General features: G+C 43.3%; 1 protein-coding gene across 1 annotated transcript in view; it reads right to left on the bottom strand.

The window, feature by feature from the left end:
• The window catches only part of LOC127567824 (acetyl-coenzyme A synthetase 2-like, mitochondrial), a 58,527-nt gene extending 35,657 nt beyond the window's left edge, over positions 1 to 22,870 (bottom strand). The window contains exons 1-2 of the mRNA XM_052010935.1: positions 16,950 to 22,870; positions 5,459 to 5,555 (exon numbers count right to left, since the gene is read on the bottom strand). Coding sequence (XP_051866895.1) covers positions 5,459 to 5,555; positions 16,950 to 17,328 — 476 coding nt within the window. The 5' untranslated portion in view covers positions 17,329 to 22,870. The remainder of the gene's footprint in view (positions 1 to 5,458; positions 5,556 to 16,949) is intronic.
• Between the last annotated feature and the right edge of the window lie 1,242 nt (positions 22,871 to 24,112).

Genomic DNA, 24,112 nt, shown 5'->3' with positions numbered 1-24,112 from the left:
ACAGGAGGATTTGAGTTTTAAGGAGAGATTGGATAGGCTGGGAGGCTGGGACTGTTCCCTGGACCGATGGAGGCTGAGGGGTAACCTTATAGAAGTTTATCTAATATGAGAGCATAGATAGGGTAGAAGGTCTCAGTCTTTTTCCCAGGGTAGGGAAGTCTAAAACTAGAGGGCATAGGTGTAAGGTGAGAGGGGAAATACTTATAGATGATTTGAGGGGCAGGTTTTTTTCACACAGAGGGCCGTGGGTATATGGAACATGCTACCTAAGGAGGTGGTAGAGATAGGTACAATTACAACATTTAAAAAATATTTGGACAGGTACATGGAAAGGAAAGGTTTAGAGGGAAGTAGGCCAAATGCAGACAAATGGGATTAGTCTAGGTAAGCATTTTGATCGGCATGGATAAGTTCGGCTGAAGGGCAAGAAGTCCAGGTACGACCTTAGTAAGGCCGTCACGAGTGCAACAAGACAATGCCAGACTAAACTGGAGTCACAGAGGGATGCTCAACAGCTGTGGCAGGGCTTGTACACGACCACTTCCTACAAGGCAAGATTGGTTAGCATAAGTGGCAATGGCGCATCACTTCTGGATGAGCTCAATGCCTTTTACGCACGCTTTGAAAGGGAGAATATTGACACTCCTACACGAGTCCCCATAGCTCTTGATGGTCCTGTGATCTCAGTCTCTGAGGCTGACATCAGAGCATCCTTTAAGAGGGTGAACCCACGAAAGGTGACCGGCCCAGACGACGTACCTGGCTGAGTGCTGAAGGTCTGCACAGACCAACTAGCTGCTGTAATCAAGGACATCTTCAATCTCTTGCTTCTGCATCAAAAGGGCATCTATAGTACCAGTGCCCAAGAAGAGCACAGTGACATGCCTCACTGACTACTGTCCAGGAGCACTCATAACCACTCATAATTCATAACTCATAACTCATAACCTTCAAGAGGTTGGTTATGGCACGAATCAACTTATCACCAAACTCCAAGACCTGGGCCTCTGTTCCTCCCTTTGCACTGGGATCCTTGACTTCCTCATTGAGTCCTCGATCAGTGAGGATTGGTAACAACATCTTCTCCTCGCTCACCAACAACACAGCTGTACCTTAAGGCTGGCTGCTTAGCCCCCTGCTCCACTCTTTTTACACACATGACTGTGTGGTTAAGCACAGCTCCAGTGTCATCAATAAATTCGCTGACAACACCACTGTTGTTGGCCGAATCACAGATAGTGATGAGTCAGCATACAGAAGTGAAATAGAACATCTGGTTGAGAAGTGACTCAATAATAACCTCACCCTTAACGTCAACAAAACCAAGGAGCTAATCACTGATTTCAGAAAGGGAAATTGGGAGACCACACATGCCAGTTCTCATTGGTGGGTCAGAGGTGGAGGGAGTCGCAGCTTTAAGTTTCTGGGTGTTAGCATCTTGGATAACCTGTCCTGGGACTAGTACATATATGCAATCATGAAGAAGGCACACCAGTGCCTCTACTTTCTTGGAAGCTTAAGGAGATTTGGCATGTCATCAAATATTCTAACAAATGTCTACAGATAAGTATCCTGACTGGTTGAATTATGGCCTTATATGGCAATTCCAATGCACATGAATGTAAGAGGCTGCAGAAGGTTGTGGACACAGCCCAGTCCATCAGGGGCACAGGCCTCCCCAATGGCTCTGTCTCAAGAAGGCAGCATCTATCATCAAGGATCCCCACCATCTGGGTCATGCCCTCTTCTCGCTGCTACTGTCAGGCAGGAGATACAGAAGCCTGAAGTCCCAACCACCAGGTTCAGGAACAGCTACTTGCCTACAACCATCAGGTTCTTGAACCAATCTGCACAACGCTAACCCTACCTCAGCAATGGAACACTACGGAGCACCTCTTACACTATCGTGGACCTGTTTCCAATTGTGTCTTTTAGTTTTGCACTGTTTTTGTACAGTCTTTTTTTATGTATAATTTATGTATAATTTATGTTCTGTGTGTTGTCTGTACATACGTGCCTGTGATGCTGCTGCAAGCAAGTTTTTCATTGTACCTATACCTCACCGTATTTGTGCACATGACAATAAACTTGACTTGACGGTTACCATGCTATATAACTATGAATCTATTCCTCAGCCCCCTGTTGGCCTGGGGTCTCCCCTTTCCTTCTGATGCTCAGAAAGAAGTAAACAAAAAAGTAATCCTTATTAAATAGCATTGTTGGATTCGCTGGTGTAACAGTGCATACTTTCAGCTTTAGCACACCCCAATCAACTGATGTGTTCTATATTGTATAGCCACCAGGAGGAAGCCACACAGCTGTGATCTTAAAGGGACAAGCACACCACAAAAGCACCGCTACTCCAAATGTACAGAGTGCTGCTGTGTGAGGACTGGCTGCAGCAGTGCTGAGAAAAAGAAGGGAGCGAGTGCTAAGATTCCCTGGTAGGGGCCTAGAGAGGCAAGTGCAACAGATAGCCCTCAAGAGAGACATACTGTTTGCAAGCAGTCCACAGAGACCCTACAGGGTTACAGACAAGTGTTTGCTTAGGGGTTCTCAGCTAAGAGTGAAGCTCCCTCATCTGCATTGTTTTGGTGTTTCTACTTTGGGGAAGCCTAAAATACTTGCAAATCCTTGCACCCTGTCTGCTCCATCCTCTGAGCTGAAGGAAATAAAGACCGTCTTCTCTTTTTGAGTATTGAGCTTGGGTGAGCTCCCAAATGCATCAGTGAGTAGCAAACTGTAAGTGGCAAACAGAAAACCACAGCAGCAGCATGGAATGATTCTGAGGTTGGTGGCAGCAAGAGCAGTCCAGGCACAGGAAGTCATTCTTCAGTGACGACTTTACTCCTGTGTGGATGAAACTCCTCAGAAAATATAGCTGTTAGTGGAGTCCCTGAAAATCCTGGGTAGATAAGGTCTTGGGATGTCCTTCAATGCCTCCTCCCTATGACATAACTGTATGCCAAGTATCATATAACTCTGATTCATTTCCACACCATCCAACAAGAGGACCATTAGGCATGGGTAAATGCCTATTGGAAGTCAGTTGTGATTGAAAGTGCAAGGAAAGCTCAGTATAAAGTGTGAGCAGTGTTCAGAGTAGGCTGTGATGCTGCAGGGTGCTGTGGAGTATCCTGGCAAAGATTGCAGATTGAGTATTACTCCTTTACATAGCATGGTTTCTGGAGAACTGGCATTAGTAAAAGCTGGTTGTTTTGTGCGTAGCCAACAGCTGTTTTTCTTTTAAACCACTGAGGGGGAAAATCATGCTGAAAGGCTGAAAACACGAATTAGAACATAGAACAGTACAACACAGAAACAGGCCCTTCAGCCCACAATGTTATGCTGAACTAATTAAACTAACAATACCTAATCCCTTCTGTCTGCACATGGTCCATATCCCTCCATTCTCTGCATATTCATGTGCCTACCTAAGAGCCATGTTTTTAACAACTATTAAGATTCCATGTTCAACCATATTGTGAGGCTCATTCTGTAAACCAGATGTTTTTTTGTTTCATCAGATCCTTTTTAAATTGTGTTTGTTGCTGAATATAGGAAATACCAGCAAGGTCAAATTTATTAGCATGGCCCTGAGAGCATTAAGATCTGGGAGCATGAACTTGAGTGTTAGTTGTAAGCAAACAGTTTCTAGTTCACTCCCTTGAAGGACATTAGCAAAGCATTTTTTTAAATGGTCCAGATCCTGCTGGTCCTCACATCCTCCTGTCTCAGCAGCAGTTAAGCCTTAGGTGGCAACCCACGCCCAACAGGCTTTGACAGAAGACAAAACTAGGTGCAGGGCTTTGTTTCCTGTCAATAGTTTCTGAAAGTCTCTGACATTCAGAGACTTCTAAGAATTATTAGAATTCAAGTATTGGTATTGGTTTATTATTGTCACTTGTACCGAGGTACAGTGAAAAACTTGTCTTGCATACTGATCGTACAGGTCAATTCATTACACAGTGCGGTTACATTGGGTTAGTACAGAGTGCATTGACGTAGTACAGGTAAAAACAATAACAGTACAGAGTAAAGTGTCACAGCTACAGAGAAATATTTAAAAAATAAAGCTACTATTTTTTAAAATAAAAGCATGAATTAGAAACTCTTAGAAATAATTTAAAACATTAAACTAACATAATTTTAAAAAATCATCTTTCCCTTTGCCTTCTAACTCACAGGCCTACAAGTCTAATTGAACCCATAGGTTCTCTGACTCTGAGTCCAGTGTGATGATGGGGAATCCCAGAAAGATTGTACTCTGGCATTGGTCTCGACATATCGTCCAGCAGTGGGGCAAACTGTAGCACCACCTGTCAGTCAGTGAGTCTCAAACACTGACACTTTTAACAATGCACATATTAAGTCCAAGATATACTGAAGTTTAAATCCCTGAATGCCAGTTGGAATTGCCAATTCCAGCCAGCAAGGTTTGGTGCAATAATAATCCAGAGGTTCCAATTAATGCACAGTGGCACAGCTGGTAGAGCTGCTGCCTCAGCTCAAGAGACCCAGGTTCATTCCTGATCTCCAATGCTGTATGCTTGGAGTTTACACATTCTCCCTGTGACTGGGTGGATTTCCTCTGAGTGCTCTGGTTTCCTCCCACATCAGAATTAACTGGTCACTGTAAACTGCCCCACTGGTTGAACAAGGAATCTTCCTAAATGTTAAAAACATAAGCCTAGAAATTAATTCTCCCAAACATGCTGTAAAAAACCCTGCTGTGCATATGAAAGTAGATGAAACACAGAGCAGAACTCACTGTAGGTAAGTGGCATAATTTGAAGGGGTGGGAGGTAGTTGGTAACTGGTAATTGGTTTATTATTGTCACATGTACTGAGATACAGTGAAAACCTTAGTTTTGCATGTCCTCCATAGAGATCATTCCAAAACATAAGTACATCAAGGTAGTACAAAGGGAAAAGCAATAACAGAATGCAGAATATAGTGTTACAGTTACCGTTACAGACAAAGTGCAATGCAGGTAGACAAGTAAGGTGGAAAGGCCAAGATGAGGTAGATTGAGAGATCAAGAGGTCCATTCAAGAGCCTGATAATAGTGGGATAGAAACTGCTCTTGAGCCAGGTGGTGCATGGTTTCAATCTTTTGTATCTTCTGCCTGATTGAAGGGAGGAGAAGAGAGGTGGGAGAGGTCTTTGATTATGTTGGTTATTTTCCCAAGGCAGCAGAATGTGTAGGTTCTATGATACATATATAAAAATTGGTGAGGGTTAACAAATGTGGGGAGAATAAAATGGGTTAGGGTAGGATTAGTAAATGGGTGCTTATGATGGTTCGCATGGATTTGCTAGGCTGAAGGGCTGTGTCTCTCTATGAATACAAGCAGTCAAATAATCATTTTCACCAATTTGACCAAATTTAGGATTTTCTGTTTTGAGAGGAACAAAACACATTTTCTGAAGTGCTATCATTGCTATGAGTCATACCTGTATGTAATCCTTACTTCGGTGCCTGGTTCATCCCTCTCCCAGATCAAAGCCACCTTGTTGGGGGACTGGTTGGCATGACGATCTAAACAGTTCACTGAGAATAAATGAATGTTAGTGATGAGGGTTTAAACATCAGTGGTAGCATCTTAATCCCAAATATCTAAGAGAAACAAATAATCAAACAAAATTTGGCATAAGTCCATTCAGAAGATTGTAGAAATGATGACCAAAGCTTACTCAAAGAAATATATTATATAGAAGGTCCTGAAGGAGGAGAGGAACATTAAAAGGAACTGAATTTGAATGTTATAGCACTGAAAGTTACTTAAGAAATGTTTACTACAACAGAACTTCATCCTTGAATGTAGGAACAATGAAAAATATTTTGAGGGTTACTCTATATATAAATACTCATTTCCAAAAATCTTCATGTGTTAATGCATTTCCTTCATCTAGATTATACTTATGCTTATTTCAGTAGGTATTGATCCTACACCTTAGCAGTTCATTCAGTCCATTGTTCCTGACCCATTTCTTGGAAGAGTAACTGGGTTAGTCCCACTCCCTCATTCTTTCCTCTAATGCCCCAAAAAGTTATTCTGTAACTGTAACACTTTATCCTGCATTATGTTATTGTTTTACCTTATACTACCTCAATGCACTGTGTAATAAACTGATCTGTATGAACAGTATGCAAGACAAGTTTTTCACTGTACCTCAGTACATGTGACAATAATAATAATAATAATAATAATAATAATAAACCAATTTAAATGTTCCAATTCCAGCATATACTGTATATATTTCCCTTTTGAAGGTTACCACTGGATCTAACTCCACAACTCACTGTGTGCAAAAAGAAATTCATTTGCTGACTGGATGAATCTTCCCAAGGTGCTTCACAGCAATGTTTTCAAACAAAAATCACCAGCATGCCCAGAAGATATTAGAAGAGCTGACAAAGCTCAGTCAAACAAGCGGGTTTTATGAAACACCTTAACGGGGGAGAGGGAAACAGACAGGCAAGGAGGCAATGAAGTTTACAAAGGGAATTCCATACCCTGGATCGCTGAAGGCACAGCTGCCAGTGCAAAGGTGAAGGAAGTATGGTGAGCACAGAAGGTCCATATGAGAAAGATTCTTAGAGATTATAGAGCTTCTGGAGATTACTGGGATATGGCAGAGAAAGGTTATGCAGGAATTCTAACTTGTAAATTCACATATTCAAGTGTGGAGATCAATGTAGAGCATGTGAAAGAGAATATTCCAGAGTACAGGGAAATAAAGGAGAGGTGGAATGGGATTGATGGGATTACTCTGCAGGGAGCTGGCATGGACCTGATGGGCTGAATATGTCATATAATCATAATATGTAAGTCAGTGACAGCAGGATTAATGGGTGAACAGGGTGCAGCTTAACTTAGCATATGGGCAGCCAAATTTTGTATGGGTTTCTGAATAGTGGAAACCAGGGAGTGTATTAGGATAATCTAGTCTGAGGTCACGAAAGCACAGCTGAGGGACTCAGCAGCAGATGAAATATTTCAAAGCTGGAAGTGGAGGAAATCTTAGTGATGAGAAAGACATGAAATTCAGAGTTCTTTGTTCTTGATTTCCAGTATTTGGTTTAGGGGAGAAAAACTGCCACCAAATAAATTCCAAATCCACCTTAAGGTCAACAGAGATTAAATCTCTTCTGAAATAATAGCTTCTGTTTTCACAACAAGTTGTTCATTTATTAAGAGTCTGGTTTATTACTCAGTGCCAGCTGTAATGACCTTTCATACCCTTCTGCTCATTCCACTGCTTCCACCTCCTCTGTGCTCTCAGTGTCCTGTTGACAGTCATTTAGTCAGCTGCTAAGCACATGACTTTAGTTCAAAGGAAGGGAACATTTTATTTATGTTGATTGACCTGGAACAAATGTGATTTTGGGCTGTGATAACTGAGGTACTTTAAGACACATCACATCATTCAGAAGTACGTTACATGGAGACTCTAAAGAGTGAAGTAATTAACACACCTTTTTACTTCAAATATAGTTGTCACTTGCTGTTCTGTATAGGAGTTTCTATCTGATTTCATTCAGCTAATCTCAAAATGGTTTTGCCTCTGCTTTTAACAGGCTTTATCAGTTCACTCAGGAATACGTACAGTGGGATGGGGTTGCTAGAGCGAAAGAGAGGGAGAGAGAAGATTGGGGCGTGGAAGGGAAGATTCAGGGGTGGGTAAGATTGTGAGAGACAGTTCAGGGAAGGTGGATGACTGAGGAGAAAGCAGTGGGCAGAGAAGCATGTGTCTGAGCATATCCATGTATTTGTGTGTACGTGTATGTGTGTGCGTGGAGATGTGGAGACAGGCATTCCGTGTGCAGTTCACTTTTGCATACATGTTAATGTCCATACACCACTTGAACCTTCTTGCCATTAGACCAAGACCTCATTCTATCTCGTCCATATAGCTGCTGATGTGAAATTGCCACCCCATGTCAAAAGAATTCTTTTTCACAGCATTCTTCTGTTCTTCAAATATGAAGTTCATGACTTAAAATGTCAGGATTGTCATGAAGAGCCCAGGCAGTGACAGTCCTGAATATTGATCTGCCATCATAGGCCAAGAACTCAATCCCTTTAACATTAATATCACTACCCTGAGTGAGACAAGGCAGACAAGAGATAACCAGTTCAAATACCAAGATGGATGCTTCACTTTCTTCTGAAAATAAGAAGTAGAAGAGAAAAGTGTGTTTCGAGGTGGATTTCACTGTCAAGAATGAGGTGATCTGGTATCTCAGTGACTTTTCCTGTGAGACAAGTGAACCTATAATGACCCTCCAACTCACTCTGACATGGACCCCAGCTCTTTACGATCATCGACACATATACCTTAACCCTGTAAACTATGGATGAGGCCAAGAAGGATTTCTCTTAAGAAAACCCTGGTCCATGTCCTAGAGGAAGGCAATTGATCCACCTGTGTGAATTCAATCTCTCTGTTGGAAAGGACACAAACTTCTGGAAAGGTGTGATTGGCAGGGAAGGAGTAAGGAAAGCAAATGCCATGGAGCCCACCTCCTGATAGTATACTTGGAACATTATCTTGTCTTAACCAGCACTATGTATAGTTAGAGAAGCAAATACCAGACTTCAGGGCAACACTGTCAATCCAGGCACTAGCACATGTTAGATTCCGTCATCATCCAAATGAGGGACTGCAAGGACGTCTCCATCACTCACCATGACAGATGCCAATTGCTGCCTCATCTGCTTTGTCATCTCCATTAGCCTATCCCCAAACCAACAGAGGCAACAGAAACACTGCCGCATGAAAATCAATGTCTAAGATCACAATGGCCCCATAAAAGAAAGCTTTTCACTCAAACAGCCTGACAACCTTCCACCAACAGGAACCCTGGTGTTTCATGTGCTCTGGTGCATCTTGTCTTAAGGGAAGAAGGCAGCTTTACAGGCAAACAACCCATGATCTGAAAAACAGGAGATTCATCACCCAGCTAGTAACCACAATGTGCATTGGATTCTTCACCACTGTCAACTCCATCTGTGGTCCAAACACCCAATCACCCACCGCACTGTGAGAGAATAGCGTATCAAAATCAAAATGGCAGTCAGTACTTGGTGGAAAGAACATTTTGAAAATTTTCCAACTTATCAACTTCTCTGTCTTCAACACAAGTGTGGATTCTGTTCATAAGGTACAATAGACATGAGCTTCACTGTTTGACAGGTCCAAGAAAAATACAGGGAGTGTATGCATGACCCTTTTACAAAAATCTTTGGCTCAGTGAGAATCATTCTCAAATTAAGCTGCCCTCAGAAATTCATCTCTATTCTGTGTCTGCTACATAATAAAATGGACACTGTGATTCTAACCAACAGTCCACCACAGACCTAGTCCAGTGCAGACTGGGATCAGGGAAGGCTCCATTGCTCCAATCTTCTTCACATTTCTTCTCACTGCAATATCTCATTTCACATTCAATGAACCTCCTGCCGGAGTGAACTAGTCTACAAGATGAACGGGAAACTGTCCAAACTCTGTCGCCTCCAATTCAGAACCAAGTTCATTATAATCATAGGCATCGAGCTGTGGTACACATACAATGCTTGCATATGTGCTGTTTGGAGACTAAGCCCAATGCTATTGATTTACTTAGTGACACATACAAGAGAACGGACTTTTCACTAAATGTTTGTAAGACAAAGGTTCTGTGCCAAAGGTTCTCTGGTGAGGGACTGAAAGGTGTTGATGTTCAGAGGGACCTGGGTATCCTTGTAGACAAATCACCAAAAGTTACTGTGCAGGTACAGCAAGTGATTAGGAGGCAAAAGATATCTTTAAGTGATTTAAAGATAAGAATAAAGATGTCTTGATACAATTACATTGGGCCCTTACAGGGTAGATGCAGGGCTGAAAGGTTAGCAACCTTGGTTTGCTAGTCCAGACCAGGAGTCACTGAATCAAATAAGAGGTCTGCTGTTCAGGACAAGATGAGAATAAATTTCCTCACTATGAAGGTAGTGCATCTTTGGAATTCTCTTCCTGAAAGGGCTGTGGAGGCTCAGTTGCTGAGTATATTCGAAGAAGAAATGGATAGATTTTTGGATATTAATGATATCAAGGGATATGGAGTTAGTATTAGAAAGTGGCTCTGATGTAATAGATCAATATAATCTTGTTGAATGGTCACTAGGTGTGAGGGGCAGATGGCTACCACCTGCTTCTATTTCTGATGTTTCTGATATACTCTCTCTGTGGGAAGAACATGGAAGTCCAGCGAAAATGGCAGAAAGCACCAGCTCCCAAGCTCAACCACCAGTTCTGTCAGCACCTTCTGCCCCACCTGTACAGGTCTCCCATTGGCTTCCTCAGCCACCTCAGTACCACAGAACTGGAGTGGAAACAAGTGAAGTGGACCGATTACAACAGAAGAGAACTAGGACTGATGCTTCAGTCACATAGAGCCTTGGTCTGAAGTCCATCAGGAATGCAGCATTCACTTTTGGGCACAGCACATTATAAAGTAATGTTTTAGTTGAACGAGTTAAATTTTGAGAGTTTGAAAATTAAAAAACTGCAAATGTTGTAAGTCTAAAAAGCAGCAGGTCGGGCAGAATCTCTTCAATCTAAAATTTTGAGAGTTGTTGGATAAACAGGGCTTATATTGCAAACATAAGGTTGATTGTATAAAGTGGTTTAAATGATAAAAAGCCTTGGTAGGGTCAAATTGAATTAGTAGCTGAAGCTGGTGTGACTGTTGTGGCACTTAGATAGTGTAATGACCCTTAAATATGGAGAAATTATTTCATCTGGTGTCCCAATCCTAAGCACTGGGCCATAACCTGCTGGGAGCTCTTCACCCAGGTTTTAGCAACTGCATCCCAGTGCTGGACTCTTATGTAGTCCAGAGGCCAAGCATGGACCTGCTGCAGTTCCCCAGCACTTACAACGGAGAATGTGCTTGCTGATCCTCAGCTGCAAAGGTCAAGAGTAAGCTACATTTTTTTAATTAATTAAGTTTAGTTAGGTGCTTTTAATTGATTAAAGGTATTTTAAATGAATGTGTGTTTTATTTTTATTAGTTATTAACTTTTTACTTGATTTATTTGTTGCTTTATTGATTTTTAATCATTGTTGAATCTTTTTGAATGCTTTGAACATAGAAGTTGGGTTGCCAATAATTCTATACTAAACAACATTTTCATTATTACAAAGAGAATACACTGTCCTGCAGAAGGTTGGTTCTGGGTACCCTATTTGCTTTGAGATTATCCTGATTCAGGCACGCAACCTACAAAGGTCAAATCCTAGGCCCAGGAAGATCCAATGGACAGGATTTTGCAAACCTCACAGTAGGAACCTGATGTGCTGGGGAACCCTGCATAGTGAGGCAAAAGCCACTTCCACAGCAACAAGCCACACATTTTGCTACAAGCCCCACACCGCAGTAGCCATTAGTTAAATGTAGGTTATTGGTGAATAGTTTAGCCAGCTGCAGAAGAGTGAAAGAGAGGACTGTTGTAGTATCTATGATGGAATCAAAGCCGCATTTGGTCCAAGCTGTAAAATGAGTGAATGGTTATAGACAATTAAAACAACTGAGGAGAAGGTAAATGACTAGACTGAAATGTTTGCATCCAGAAGTGTCAAATAAATATTCCATCTCAGCTTCCACCCAAGGACAACAGAGGCCAGTCTTCATCCATTGATTAATTCTACACCAGAAATGACTGCGCACACTAAATACAGCAAAGGCAAAAGGGTGAAAAATATCCTTGTTTTACTGCTGAGGGCTTGTGGACCCAAACTGGCTGCCCCCTAACCAAACTGTACCAGTACAGTTACAACACTGGTACCTACCTGATAAAGTGGGAAAAACACCCAATTATGTATTGTCTGCAAAAAGCGGGCTGAATCCAGTGCACTTAATTACCACCCAATCTGTGTGCTCTCAGTCATCACAAAGTGATGAAGGTATTTTTGGCAATTCTATCAAACTGTACTACCTTGGCAGAATTCAGTTTGGATTCTCCTGGGATCAGTCAATTCCATTCCTCATTCCCTCACTATTAGAATAGAGGAATCACAGCAAGACAATCTGATCACGAGTTCCCAAAGATGGCTGTGAGAAAAAGGCCAGACAATCAGTTTTAGCTACTTTTGGTTGAAGAATAAGTCTTGGCCAGGATATTGATAGAATTCCTTGCTGTTCTTAGACACAGTTCTATGGGATCCTGCATCCACGCCAGAGGGAGCTATGGGACCTCAGTTTAATACCTAACTGAAAATTGGAATCTAAAACTGCCGCCTCTCTTGGTACAACACACACAAAATGCTGGAGGAACTCAGCAGGTCAGGCAGCATCTATGGAGAGAAATAAACAGTCGATGTTTTGGGTCGAGACCCTTCACCAGGACTGTAAAGGAAGAGGGCAGAAGCCAGAATAAGGAGGTCAGGGGAGGGCAGGAGTACATGCAGGCAGGTGGTAGGTGAGTCCATGTGAGAGGTGAGTCCAGGTGAGAGGGGGAAGGTAGGAGTGTGGGGGGGGGGGAGGGAGGGGAGAGAAGTAAGAAGTTGAGAGGTGATAAGTAGAAGAGACAAAGGGCTGAAGAAGAAGGAATCCAGTAGGAGAGGGCAGTGGAGCATATCCTGGATCTTGTACTGGAAATCTAGGAAGTGGGCCTTGAACCTGCAGCCTCCTGACTCTGATTCCAGTTTTATGGAATGTAAATAGCTGGGTTATGTGAGTTACAAAGAAAGCTGGTTATAATTCTGACAGAATATTCATTTTACAGAGGGAATGTTTCAATTACTTCTTGTGGGCAATAAGGAGTAATAGCACTCATGTAGGCCATACAGCATAATCCTCCCCACCCAATATCCTCATCAACCTCCCCAGTCCAATCACTATGTATCCAAAGTCCTTCCCTACCTCCCCATTCTAATCACTGCTGCTCCAACATCCTTCCCACTCACCAATCCGATCATCAGTTCTCCAGAAACAGTATCTCTGCCACTTCCCAATCTCATCTCAAGAGAGAAGGCTTAATGCCCCCTCCAGCCAAATCTACCCGCAGCGTCCTGATGCTCCTGCAATCTAATTTTTACAATCCCCTGAGTCTGGTTTTGTCTGCAACACTCCTCTTCGGCTCCACCTTCAGTATATTACAGCCCACCATCTCTAATTCTACCCTCAATCTAATCACTGCTCTTCCACTCTTCTTCAACTTCCACCACTGTCTCCCCATCACTCCCCCCCCCCCCACCACATCTACTCAATGGACTTGATGAGCTTCAAAGGGGAAAAAGGCAAACAGGCTAATCTCATGCGTGCGCCCTCCATGCCCTTCTCCATCTCCAGCCCATTCATGATTTTTTGGAGTTAGAAGTTGGAGAGTAGTTTAATTATACTCTACCTAATTTTGTGGTTGAGTTCAAGGTAACAGAAAGGGTGAAGCAGAGAATCACTAAAACATTGCCAGCTGAGAGACTTCAGTCATAAGGAGGACCTTGCATTTAGACAGCATTTTTAGTGGCTTTGGATGTCACAAAGAACCTTGCAGCCATTAAGTATATTCAATGTTATCATGAAAGAAATGCAGCAAATGCTGCAAAGCAAGCACACACAATCAGAATGAGATAACTACTAAAGCATCTGTTTTGCTGCATAAGGTGGTTGTGAGATTCAACATTGTCCAGGACCACACTGAAATATCAGCCTAGATTTTACAGGGTATTCACTGACCAACATATATCTTACATGACAACAATGAATACCCATCCCACTGATGGTCATTGGCTGTAAAGCACTTTGGAGTGTTACAATACTGTGAAAAGTTCTATATAAATACTATGATTCATCCATGAACCATCGTGGAACATAAAATGTTAAGAGGTTAAGAGATTGTAATAAAATCATTCCCATATTGCTCAATGATTGAAGAAGTATGACGACATCCTTCCATTTTACACAAAGCCATAAAATATGGTTTAAAAGCAGATCCTGTTTCATAAACTAAAGGAATTTAATTTTCTTCAGTTATTTGTCTTTGACTTACAAAATTTCCCTTGCCCAAGTTGCTAAGATCTGTATTTTAATTCTAAACGCTATTTTATTTATTCATTATTAGGGTGTAGGTATCACCAGCAAGGCCAGGATATATTACCCAACCCCAACTATCCTTGAGAAGGTGGTGATGAACTGCCTACTTGAACCACTGCAGTCCTTCTGGTGAAGGTGCTCCCACAATACTGTTGGCTAGGAAGTTCTAGGATGTGGACCCAGCAACAATGAACGATCAATATCTTCCCAAATCAGAATGTTGTGCAACTTGGAGTAAACCTGCAAGTGGAGGTGTTCCCCTATGCCTGATGCACTTGTCCTTTTTTGCTGGTAGGGGGTCACAGGTTTGTTTGGCTCTCAGCTGAGTAACTGTAGTGCATTGTGTAGACGGTACACACTGCAGCCACATTGTGCCAGTCGTGGAGGAACTAAATGTTCTGGGTGATATACAAGGTGCCAATCAAGCAGGGTCCTTTGTCCTGGATGGTTTTGAATTCCTTTAGAATGACTGGAGCTGTTTTCATCCAGCCAAATGGAGAGTAAATCTGACCTGTAGAAAGTGAAAAGGGTGTAGGGTAGCAGGAAGTGAGTCACAGGATATCCATCTTCTGACCTGGGTGGTCAGGCAATGGTTACTCCCAGAATTTTGAAGATGGGGTGATGCCATTGAATATCAAGGGTAGATGGTTAGACTCTATCTTGTTGGTAATGATAATTCCCCTTCCTAAATGGCAGCCCGTGAGTGCCAAAGACTAGGCTGAACCATTCAGCCAGAAATGCTGAGTGCATAATCCATCTTGCCTTCCTCAGTTCCCCACCTTTACAGAAGCCAGTCTTCAACCAATTCAATTATCTCCAATGTGATATCAAGAAACAGCTGAGAGCACTGGATACAGCAAAGACAATGGAACCAGACAACATCCCAGCTTACAGTACTGAAGAGATAAAAAGAAATGCTGTAAACACTCAGCAAATCAGGCAGAATCTGTGGAAAGACAAACAGAGTAAATGTTTCAGGTCTGGGACCCTTGTCGGAATTTGGACAGGAAAGTCTCTCTACTGGAAAAGTTCTGATGAAGGGTGTTGGACCTTAATCGTTTGTCATTCCACAGATGCTGCCTGAGTGTTTCCAGCATTTACTGTTTTTATTTCAAACTTTCCAGCGTTTGCATTTTTGAAGAAGATTGGGGATATTCCCGAAACATCTGCAGCAGGAAAACTAATGAGGATGAGGTCAAGTAGGTTTACCCCTTGTGTTGTTTCACTCACTGCCTCCCACAGCCCGAGTCTGGCAGCCAGGCCATTCAGTGCCTGGCCAACTCTGTCCCTGGTGCTGCTACCAGGCCAACAAACAAGAGAAACAAAGGACTGCAGATGCTGGAATCTAGATGAAAAACACTATGATGCTGGAGGAACTCAGCAGGCCAGGCAGCATCCATGGAGAAAAGCAGGCGGTCGACATTTGGGGTCAGGACCCTTCTTCAGGACTGAGGATAGGAAAAGGGGAAGCCCAATAGCAGTGGAGATCACGGGTGTGGGTGTGGGTGCAGTGAGAGAGGGACTCACGAAGCTCCCGCGGAAGAGAGGAAGGAAACTTCTTCAATGTGGACATTCTTGAAGAGACTTTGCAGTGGAGCAGTAATACTAGAGAAACAAAGGACTGCAGATGCTGGAATCTAGATGAATAACTCTGTGAGGCTGGAGGAACTCAGCAGGCCTATGTTCAGTCCTGAAGAAGGGTCCTGACCCGAAACGTTGACTGCCTGCTTTTAGAACATAGAACAATTACAGCACAATTCAGGCCCTTCGGCCCACAAAGCTGTGCCAAACATGTCCCTACCCTAGAAATTACTAGGCTTACCCATAGCCCTCTATTTTACTCAGATCCATGTACCCATCCAACAGTCTCTTGAAAGACCCTATTGCATCAGCCTCCACCACCGTTTCCAGCAGCTCATTCCACGCACTCACCACTCTCTGTGTAAAAAAACTTACGCCTGACATCTCCTCTATATCTACTCCCCAGCACCTTAAACCTATGTCCTCTTGTGGCCACCAATTCAGCCCTGGGGAAAAGCCTCTGACTACCCTACCAATATCTCTCATCATCTTATACACCTCAATCAGGTCCCCCCTCATCCTCTGTCTCTCCAAGGAGAAAAGGCCGAGTTCCCTCAACCTGCTTTCATAAGGCATGCTCGGCATTCCAGGCAGCATCCTAGTAAATCTCCTCTGCATCCTCTCTCTGGCTTCCACATCTTTCCTGTAGAGAGGCGACCAGAACTGAGCACAGTACTCCAAGTGGGGTCTGACCAGGGACCTATATAGCTGCAACGATACCTCACGGCTCCTAAATTCAATTCCCCGATTGATGAAGGACAATACACCATACGCCTTCTTAACCACAGAGTCAACCTGCGCAGCAGCTTTGAGCGTCCTATGGACTCAGACCCAAGATCCCTCTGATCCTCCACACTTCTCCCCAGATGCTGCCTGGCCTGCTGAGTTCCTCCAGCATCGCCGTGTTTTTCTTCAGGCCAACAAACAATCTGCTGGAGGAACTCAGCCGGTCGGCAGCATCTATGAGGGTTAAGAAATTGTCGAAGTTTCGGGTGGAAACCCCGCATCAGGCCACTGAGTGGTGGACACTGAAACCCCCACCAGAGCACATACTGCTCCCTAGCTACTTCCGAGTGGGGGGGGGGGGGGGGAGAAAATATCGTAGTATATTAATAATTCAAAAGGGAACGTACTTTTCTGGACTGATGTTTGTTTGGAAAGGGCGCTATTGGTCTGAGTCGGCGTTCTCTGTTAATTTTGCGGATATTTATCGGTAATATGAGAAGTACAGAAAGCACACATGACATGAGAAGTGTTGTACCGGTATTAGCAGGAAAGATCTGCTACCTGACACATTGAGTTGTCCTCCCAGAAACCAGGCGATCCAACCTCTGCTGAAGTCACAGTCGTGAACACGGTCGAAAAGCTGGTTCCAGACGAGTCTCTCTTTGGCCAGGGTACCCCAGAACGTCTCGGCATCCCTGGCGGAGAAGTCCAGCAGGTCGGTGTACGATCTCACACCGGGGAAGGAGCTGGCCTCCGGCATAAAGGAGCTGATATTGAGGACTGAAGTCGCAACGTAGAAGGATCGGATCTGCCTGGAGCCCAAGCCGCGGGCAGAAGCTCTCGCTTTGGCCGCCCTACTCTCTTTGACATATACGCCGGGGAGCAGGCACCGCTTGAAGGGGATCTGCAGCACACGGCCGCACCCTATGATAGTTGCCATGTTCCCCCAAATTATTCAAGAGTTTGCCAGGGTTCCCCCGAAGGGGAAGGAGTTAACTTGGAAAGCAGCCCCGGACAGGACTTCTCAAGCACCGTGTAAGGAGAGCCAGCTGTCAGTGGAAGAGGAGGCGCCGAGTCCGAGTCGTGTCCAACCCAGAAGAGGAAGCCGTGCAGCGTGAAGGTTGGGCTAAAAGGGGCCTTACTGAAGCAACGACGCATTTTGTTAAAGAACCGTGTGCGAAGAACTCAACCCCTTGGATTATCCCCATCCGACTCAGATCACAATAACAGTGATATCACAAAGCAACTTCTGCAGATCCACGTAGGGAACGATAAATCATTTTTTTAAACTGCTAGAGAGCTATAACCAGTGGGCCCCGAATTACACGCCAGTGTTATCCGCGAGTCCATCCGGAGCACCTCTCTCGAGGTCTGAGGATTTTGATTCAAATCCCACTCAGAAACAGGAGCCCATAATCTGGATGACATTCCGGTGCAGTACTGGGGAAACGCGGTTGGAGGTGCTGTCCTTCACGTGAAATACTGGCTGGTTTGAAACAAAAACAAACAGATGGAAGAACTCAGCCAGTTAAGTAACATTTGTGGAACTCTGAATTCAGTTCTGAGGAAACATCTCTGACCTGGAACGTTAACTGCTTTCTCTTCCCACACATGCTGCTTGACTTGCTGGGGTTTCCAGCATTTTCTGTTTCTATTTCAGATTCCAGCATCTGCAGTTTTAATTGACCCAGGTTCTCTGGGCATTTCTGGAAGGTCCCCATCATCCAGGGTCTTTGCCCCAGACTGCTAGTTGCCCAATCTCAGGACTGAATTTCCAACTGGCACCCTATATCATGGGCTGTGCATATGCATCACTTGGAGCCTGTACTCAGGGTATCTCCCTGAAAAGGTTCGGAATTTTGGATGTTGAGTCGAGAACTCAGTTGAACAAGCAGGGAGTTCTCTCCCATTGCCAGACCAATATTTATTCTCAACTAACATCACCAAAGTAGATTATTTTTCCGTCAGAATCTGACTGTGGGAGTTCTCTGTCCTTTGCAGCAGTATCGACTGAATAAGAAATTTATCACCTGGAAAGAATGTTACAGGCACTATATAAATAAATCTTTTGTTTCTTTCCTGGTATTCTCCCCTCTTCTAAAGAGCTATTTTAACAAGCCTGATACTCAAGTGTGTATACCTTATATGCACTTACTTGCATATTGTACAATGTACTTTGATCATATCTTGTAAGCAGCCTGGCTGCCTGGATGAGAGAGAGTTTTATATATTATTGCTTATCATGAATTGGAAGCATATTTCAGGTAATGTCTCAGGTGGATGTAGAAGGATCTGTTTTGAAGTTAAGCAGGAAGTTAATGGTAACGTGGGAGCAGTTTCTTACGTGCCTGGCTACGGGGTTGCAAGTCTTATTGGCGTCCCCCGCCCTCTGCCATGAGCCTGCCACTGCTCTGGATATAATGGCACAAGCAGAGGTTCCACTGCTTTTATCTGCTGACCTGGATGTGTACTAGCCACACTGTAACTCAGCAGCCAGGATTTTGTGCAGCAAAACAGGTGGTGCACGCCAACATTGTTCAGCATAATGGAGAGCAACTGCAGCATTTCAGTGCCTCTGCGTACAGTGAGGGGTCTGGAGTGGTGGAAATTTCTTGCCTTTCGTGGAGGAGTAACTACAAGAGCATCCTCAAGGCAGCTATGGTCTGATGCAATGAGAGCATTTCCATTGATTTCAGTGGAGGAGAATGACCTTGTACAACTACTGTAGGAATTGGTCAATATACCTTCTTTTTAACTTGAATGAATTTAAATGCTTTTCGATGTCTTAAAGTGTTTTATATTTAATAATTTGGAATGCTTCTGAGTCTCAGGAATGTTCACAGTGATAAGGAAGCTTGCATAATTGTGCTTGGATTAGCCAATTGCCAGAGCTCTTGTCCACACATGTGGACAGGGCTTGTTCTAGAGCCAAGCACACAATGATGACTCTGTGGATGACTCTGCTGACAAACAGGACCTCATCAGAACCCTTAGAGCTAGCCCCACACCACAAGTTTGGGATAGGTGAATCATGCAAGCCTCCCCAGAGATCAACGGTGAGCATGGCTTGCTTGCCGCTGACCACAACTTCTGAGCCAAAACTACTCCAGGATAAATACTTTAAATGGAAATTAAAAAAAACTCCTTTTGGCATCAGAGAGAAAGAAAAAAAATACTGTATGTTTGTCAAACACAATTTCCCTTTCATAAATCCTTGTTAACTTTTTCTCATCCAGTTGAATTTTTCTATATTCTGTTATCACATCCTTTATAGTAGAGCACTGCAGTTTCCCTTCTAATCAGTCTGTAGTTCCCTATTTTCTCTCCTTTTTTTAAACAGTTGGGTTTGATGTTGCAGCCAATGCTAACTATGCTACTCTGTGACTAATGGCCTCAGCAGGATCTCCAGTTTCATAAATGATTGGCAGAGCTAGAAGCTGTTTTGCACCATTTAAAGCAAGTTTGCATCACTGAAACAGAAGGCAGATTATGGCTCAAGTTAGCATTCTGACAAGGGTTGAAGAAAGCAGTCCCTAGTTTCCCTGTAATACACTGGAGGTTGCGGTGGAGCAGGTGGGAAGGCAGTCTGCTTCTGCAGGGAGCCAAGAGGCCCCCTGCCCATTACTCCAAAGGCAGTGAGAGGAAATAGATATTACCATTAGTGCAGGAGGTCTGGCCCTAAGGACCTGGACATAACCTCTGCAAGGAGTTCAGTGAAGTCAAATGAGTGCTCAAGATCAATGTATTTTCAATTGCTATATGTGGAAGTTCTTGTGATCCCATGCTCCAACAATGATACAATTTAGCAAGTGCCAATTCCTGTATCAAGGAGGTTTTCTGGAGGCCTTCTGCTTGTCTCTCTGACATTCTGGTGTTGGTTATGACAAGATCATGTTCCAAGTATTTTGTCAGGACAATTGCAGAGTACTGTTAAAGCGATGTGAAGGGTTATGGGAGGTTGGCTTATTCCACAGGGAGTTGTTGAGACACCAGACTACATCATTTTTGACGGTGAATCGAACCCCATAAAACAGCAATCCTTTTGTGGGCAACACACAAAATGCACGAGGAACTCAGCAGGTCAGGCAGCATGTATGGAGGGAAATGGACAGTTGACGTTTTGGGTCGAGACCCTTCATCTGGACCTTTTGTGATTTGCCTCTCCAAAAGAAGGTGCCACCTTTTTGTTTGAGCTGTTCATCTCCTGATCATTTCCAAGTCTCACTCAGGCCATTGTCATTGTTGAAGAGCTGGATTTCAGTGACTTTGATAACTGGTCCTAAGCGTCATTGTGAAGACTGGGGGATGTCTGTGTGTAAAGCTTTTCATGTGGAGTGGCTATTGCACTGCCAAGTCAGTTTACTATCAAGCATCAACAGAAATGATGGAAAATGTCATGGAAACTGACATGAAGTGGCATTAACTCACCAATAACCTGCTCACCAATAGCCAGTTGGAGATCCACCAGGACCATTCAGCTTCAGACCTCATCACAACCTTATCCCAGACATGGGCCAAAGAGTTGAACTCCAGGAATAGGGTGAGAATGACTCCCTTGACATCAAAGCAGCATTTGACTGAGTGCGGCATCAAGGAGCCCTGATTATAACTGAAGTCAGAGAACATCAAGAGGAAAACAATCCATTGGTAGGAGTAGAAAGCAAAATGGTTGTAACTGTTGGAGATTAGTCACCACAGTTCCAGAACAGCACAGCAGGATTACCTCACAGCAGCATCCTAGACTCATGCAGCAAGATGTTCAGGCATGGATTGATAAGTGACAATTAAAATTCATGCCATGAAGTGCCAGGCAATGACTGTTCCCTACAAGAGAGAATCTTGCTATCTAACCTTGATGCCATTGTCATCACTGAGTCCCCCACTATCAATATCTTGGGGGTCACCATGAACATGGAACTCAACTGGACAAACCATGTAAGTAGTGTGGCTACAAGAGCTGGGTATTTTGCAGTGAGCGACACACCTCCTAAAAGTCTTTTCATCATCTGCAAGACGCAGGTCAGGAGTGTGTTGCAATACTCTCCACTTTGCCTGTACGAGTGCAACACCAACAACATTCAAGAAGTTCATTACTAATGAGGGCACAGCAGCCGACTTGAGTGGTACTTTATTCACCACCCTGAACGTTCATTCCCTCCACCACTGGAACATCATGGCTGCAGTCTGTCCAATATACAAATTCATTGTAGTTACTTAATGAATAAGGCAGCAGGTGCAGGGGAACACCACTATCTGCCAGTTCCCCTTCACACTGTACACAATTCTAAATTGGAAATATTATCACTGGTTCCTTATCATTGCTGGGTCTAAATCCTGGAAATCTCTTTCCAAGAGTATTGTAGGAGATCTTCAGCAGAAGGACTGCAGTGGTTTAGAGAAAATGTTACCCTAATGTGGCTTCTGAATTGGAGTCTTCATATCAATTGAGAGAGGACAGCCTGGATCGAAAGCTGGGAGACATGGTCATGGCAAACTCAAAATGGAGCCTGGGAACACTGAACAATTTTACACAGGATCACTGGGCTGTTTGGTGGGGAAATGGATTTAGCACCCTCTGGTGCACAGCTTCTGTACTGCTTCAAGCACCAAAGTAAGCTTTAACTTGAATGAAAAACACAATGATGCTGGAGGAACTCAGCAGGCAGCCAGCATACGTGTAGAAAAGCAGGCGGTCAACGTTTCTGGTCAGGACCCTTCTTCAGGACTGAAGATAGGAAAAGGGGAAGCCCAATGTATAGGAGGGAAAAGCAGAGCAATGATAGGCGGACAAAAGAAGCTTTAACTTTTTGCTATACTTATTTCACTGACATGCTTGGTGTGTCAGGTACATAATTTTAAAACATTGATGAATCTTACAGTCAATCCTTCACAGATGTTAATCCACAAAACAAAACCAGAATATTTCCAAAATATGCCCTTTAAAGAAAGTTTAAAAGGTTTAGTGACTAAAAGAAGAGCTTGCAATTATATTGCAGTTTTCGTGCCCCTTTCAGAACATCACAAAATGTTTCACACACAATATATATTCTCCAAGTGTAATCATAGTTGTAATGTGGAAAATGCAGTGTTACGGACTCAGTGAAAGTCCCTTTAAGATAGAGAGTGTGTGTATGTGTGTGTGGGGCATGCTTACGTCAATAGAAGATAAAGGACGTAATGACGTTGTTGAAGAGGTCAGAAGAAGAAGAAGAGAGAGAGAGAAGGGAGAGAGACACCAGCCTGCTTGTTTTCTCTATCGATGGATGAGAAACAATAACTGTGTTTGCCACTGAAATCCATGTATGGAAGTTGGAAGTAATCCGGTGGAGTTCACTTTGTTGCTGACCTGTAGAAAGAAACAGGTATTTGTATGTGGACGACCACGGTTCGGATGCTTTTCGGGGTGAGGAAGTCACTACCGAGTAAACACTGACGTGTCGTTTGGGTTCCATCGTGGAACATTTGGATTTCGTATGTACTCTCTCTATGTTTTTCTACATCTACATCTTATCTTCAGACAACGGTGGTTTGTTGAAGAAGCCCTTGCTCACGTTTCACCTTATGGCTTGCGGAACTGAACTTTAAGAACCATTCAGGAACTGGGAGTTTTGGACTTTGTCACACACACACACACGAAGAGTTTAGTTTTGGGGTTAACGTTCGAGGTTTAACATTCTTGAATTCTAACATACTAACATTTTACTTTTATTCTACGTATTATCATAAGTAGTGATTAATAAAATAGTTTTTAACACTGAATCATGCTCAGTGTGTTTCTTTTGTTGCTGGTTTGTGACAAAATTGGGGATTCGTCTGGGATAGTTCCCAAGGTTAACGAGTGTCGTCTGGGATTGTACCCCAGATTGACGAGATTTGTTCGGGATTCAATCCAAAGATTTTTGAGGGAGGTCTGATAAATTCTTTTTAATTGGCTTGTGTGTGTGGAAACCAGCAGCAATGGATATTAAGGCATTTTTGGAGTCACCAACCCAAAAGGGATTGGAGGTGGCGAAAAAGGATGATTTGATAAAGATTGCTACGAGGTTAAACCTTACAGAAGTAAAGCAGTCTATGAGAAAGGCAGATATTCAGAGACTGATAGCTGGTCATTATGTGGAAAAGAAGGTGTTTGAGAAGGAAGTGTTAAAACAGTTTCCTGGCAGTGAAATAGCAATTTCTGAGGCACAGGTGCAGCTGGCAAAGATAGAGGCTGAACGAGAGCAAACTCAGTTAAAGATAGAGGCCGAACGAGAGAAATTAGAAGCTGAACAAAAGATAACTCAGATGAAGATAGAGGCTGATCTAGCAATGAAGAGGATGGAGCTGGATAACGAGGAGAAAAAGAGGCAGCATGAGTTACAAATGAAGTGTAGGAGTTTGGAATCTGATTCTGATGATGGTTTTTCAGCCAGCAGGGAGGTTCGATTAGTCCCTCCGTTTGAAGAAGATCAGGTTGATCAGTATTTCCAACATTTTGAAAAGGTTGCTGTGAGTTCAAACTGGCCAAGGAAAGGATGGGCTCTTATGGTACAGAGTGTGATTAAAGGTAAAGCTCAAAAAGCTTATTCTGCTTTGTCTGTTGAGGATGCAGCTGATTATACCAAGGTAAAACAAGCTATTTTGAAGGCTTATGAATTGGTCCCTGAGGCTTATAGACAAAAATTCAGAGACTTGAGGAAATCTGCAGATCAGACTTATATGGAATTTGCCAATGGAAAGAGAAT

The sequence above is a fragment of the Pristis pectinata genome, chromosome 3, assembly GCF_009764475.1.
Source record: "Pristis pectinata isolate sPriPec2 chromosome 3, sPriPec2.1.pri, whole genome shotgun sequence".
NCBI classification, from domain to species: Eukaryota; Metazoa; Chordata; class Chondrichthyes; order Rhinopristiformes; family Pristidae; genus Pristis; species Pristis pectinata.
The sequence above is the reverse complement of the archived record's forward strand: the minus strand, read 5'-3'. Positions and strand labels throughout refer to the sequence as shown.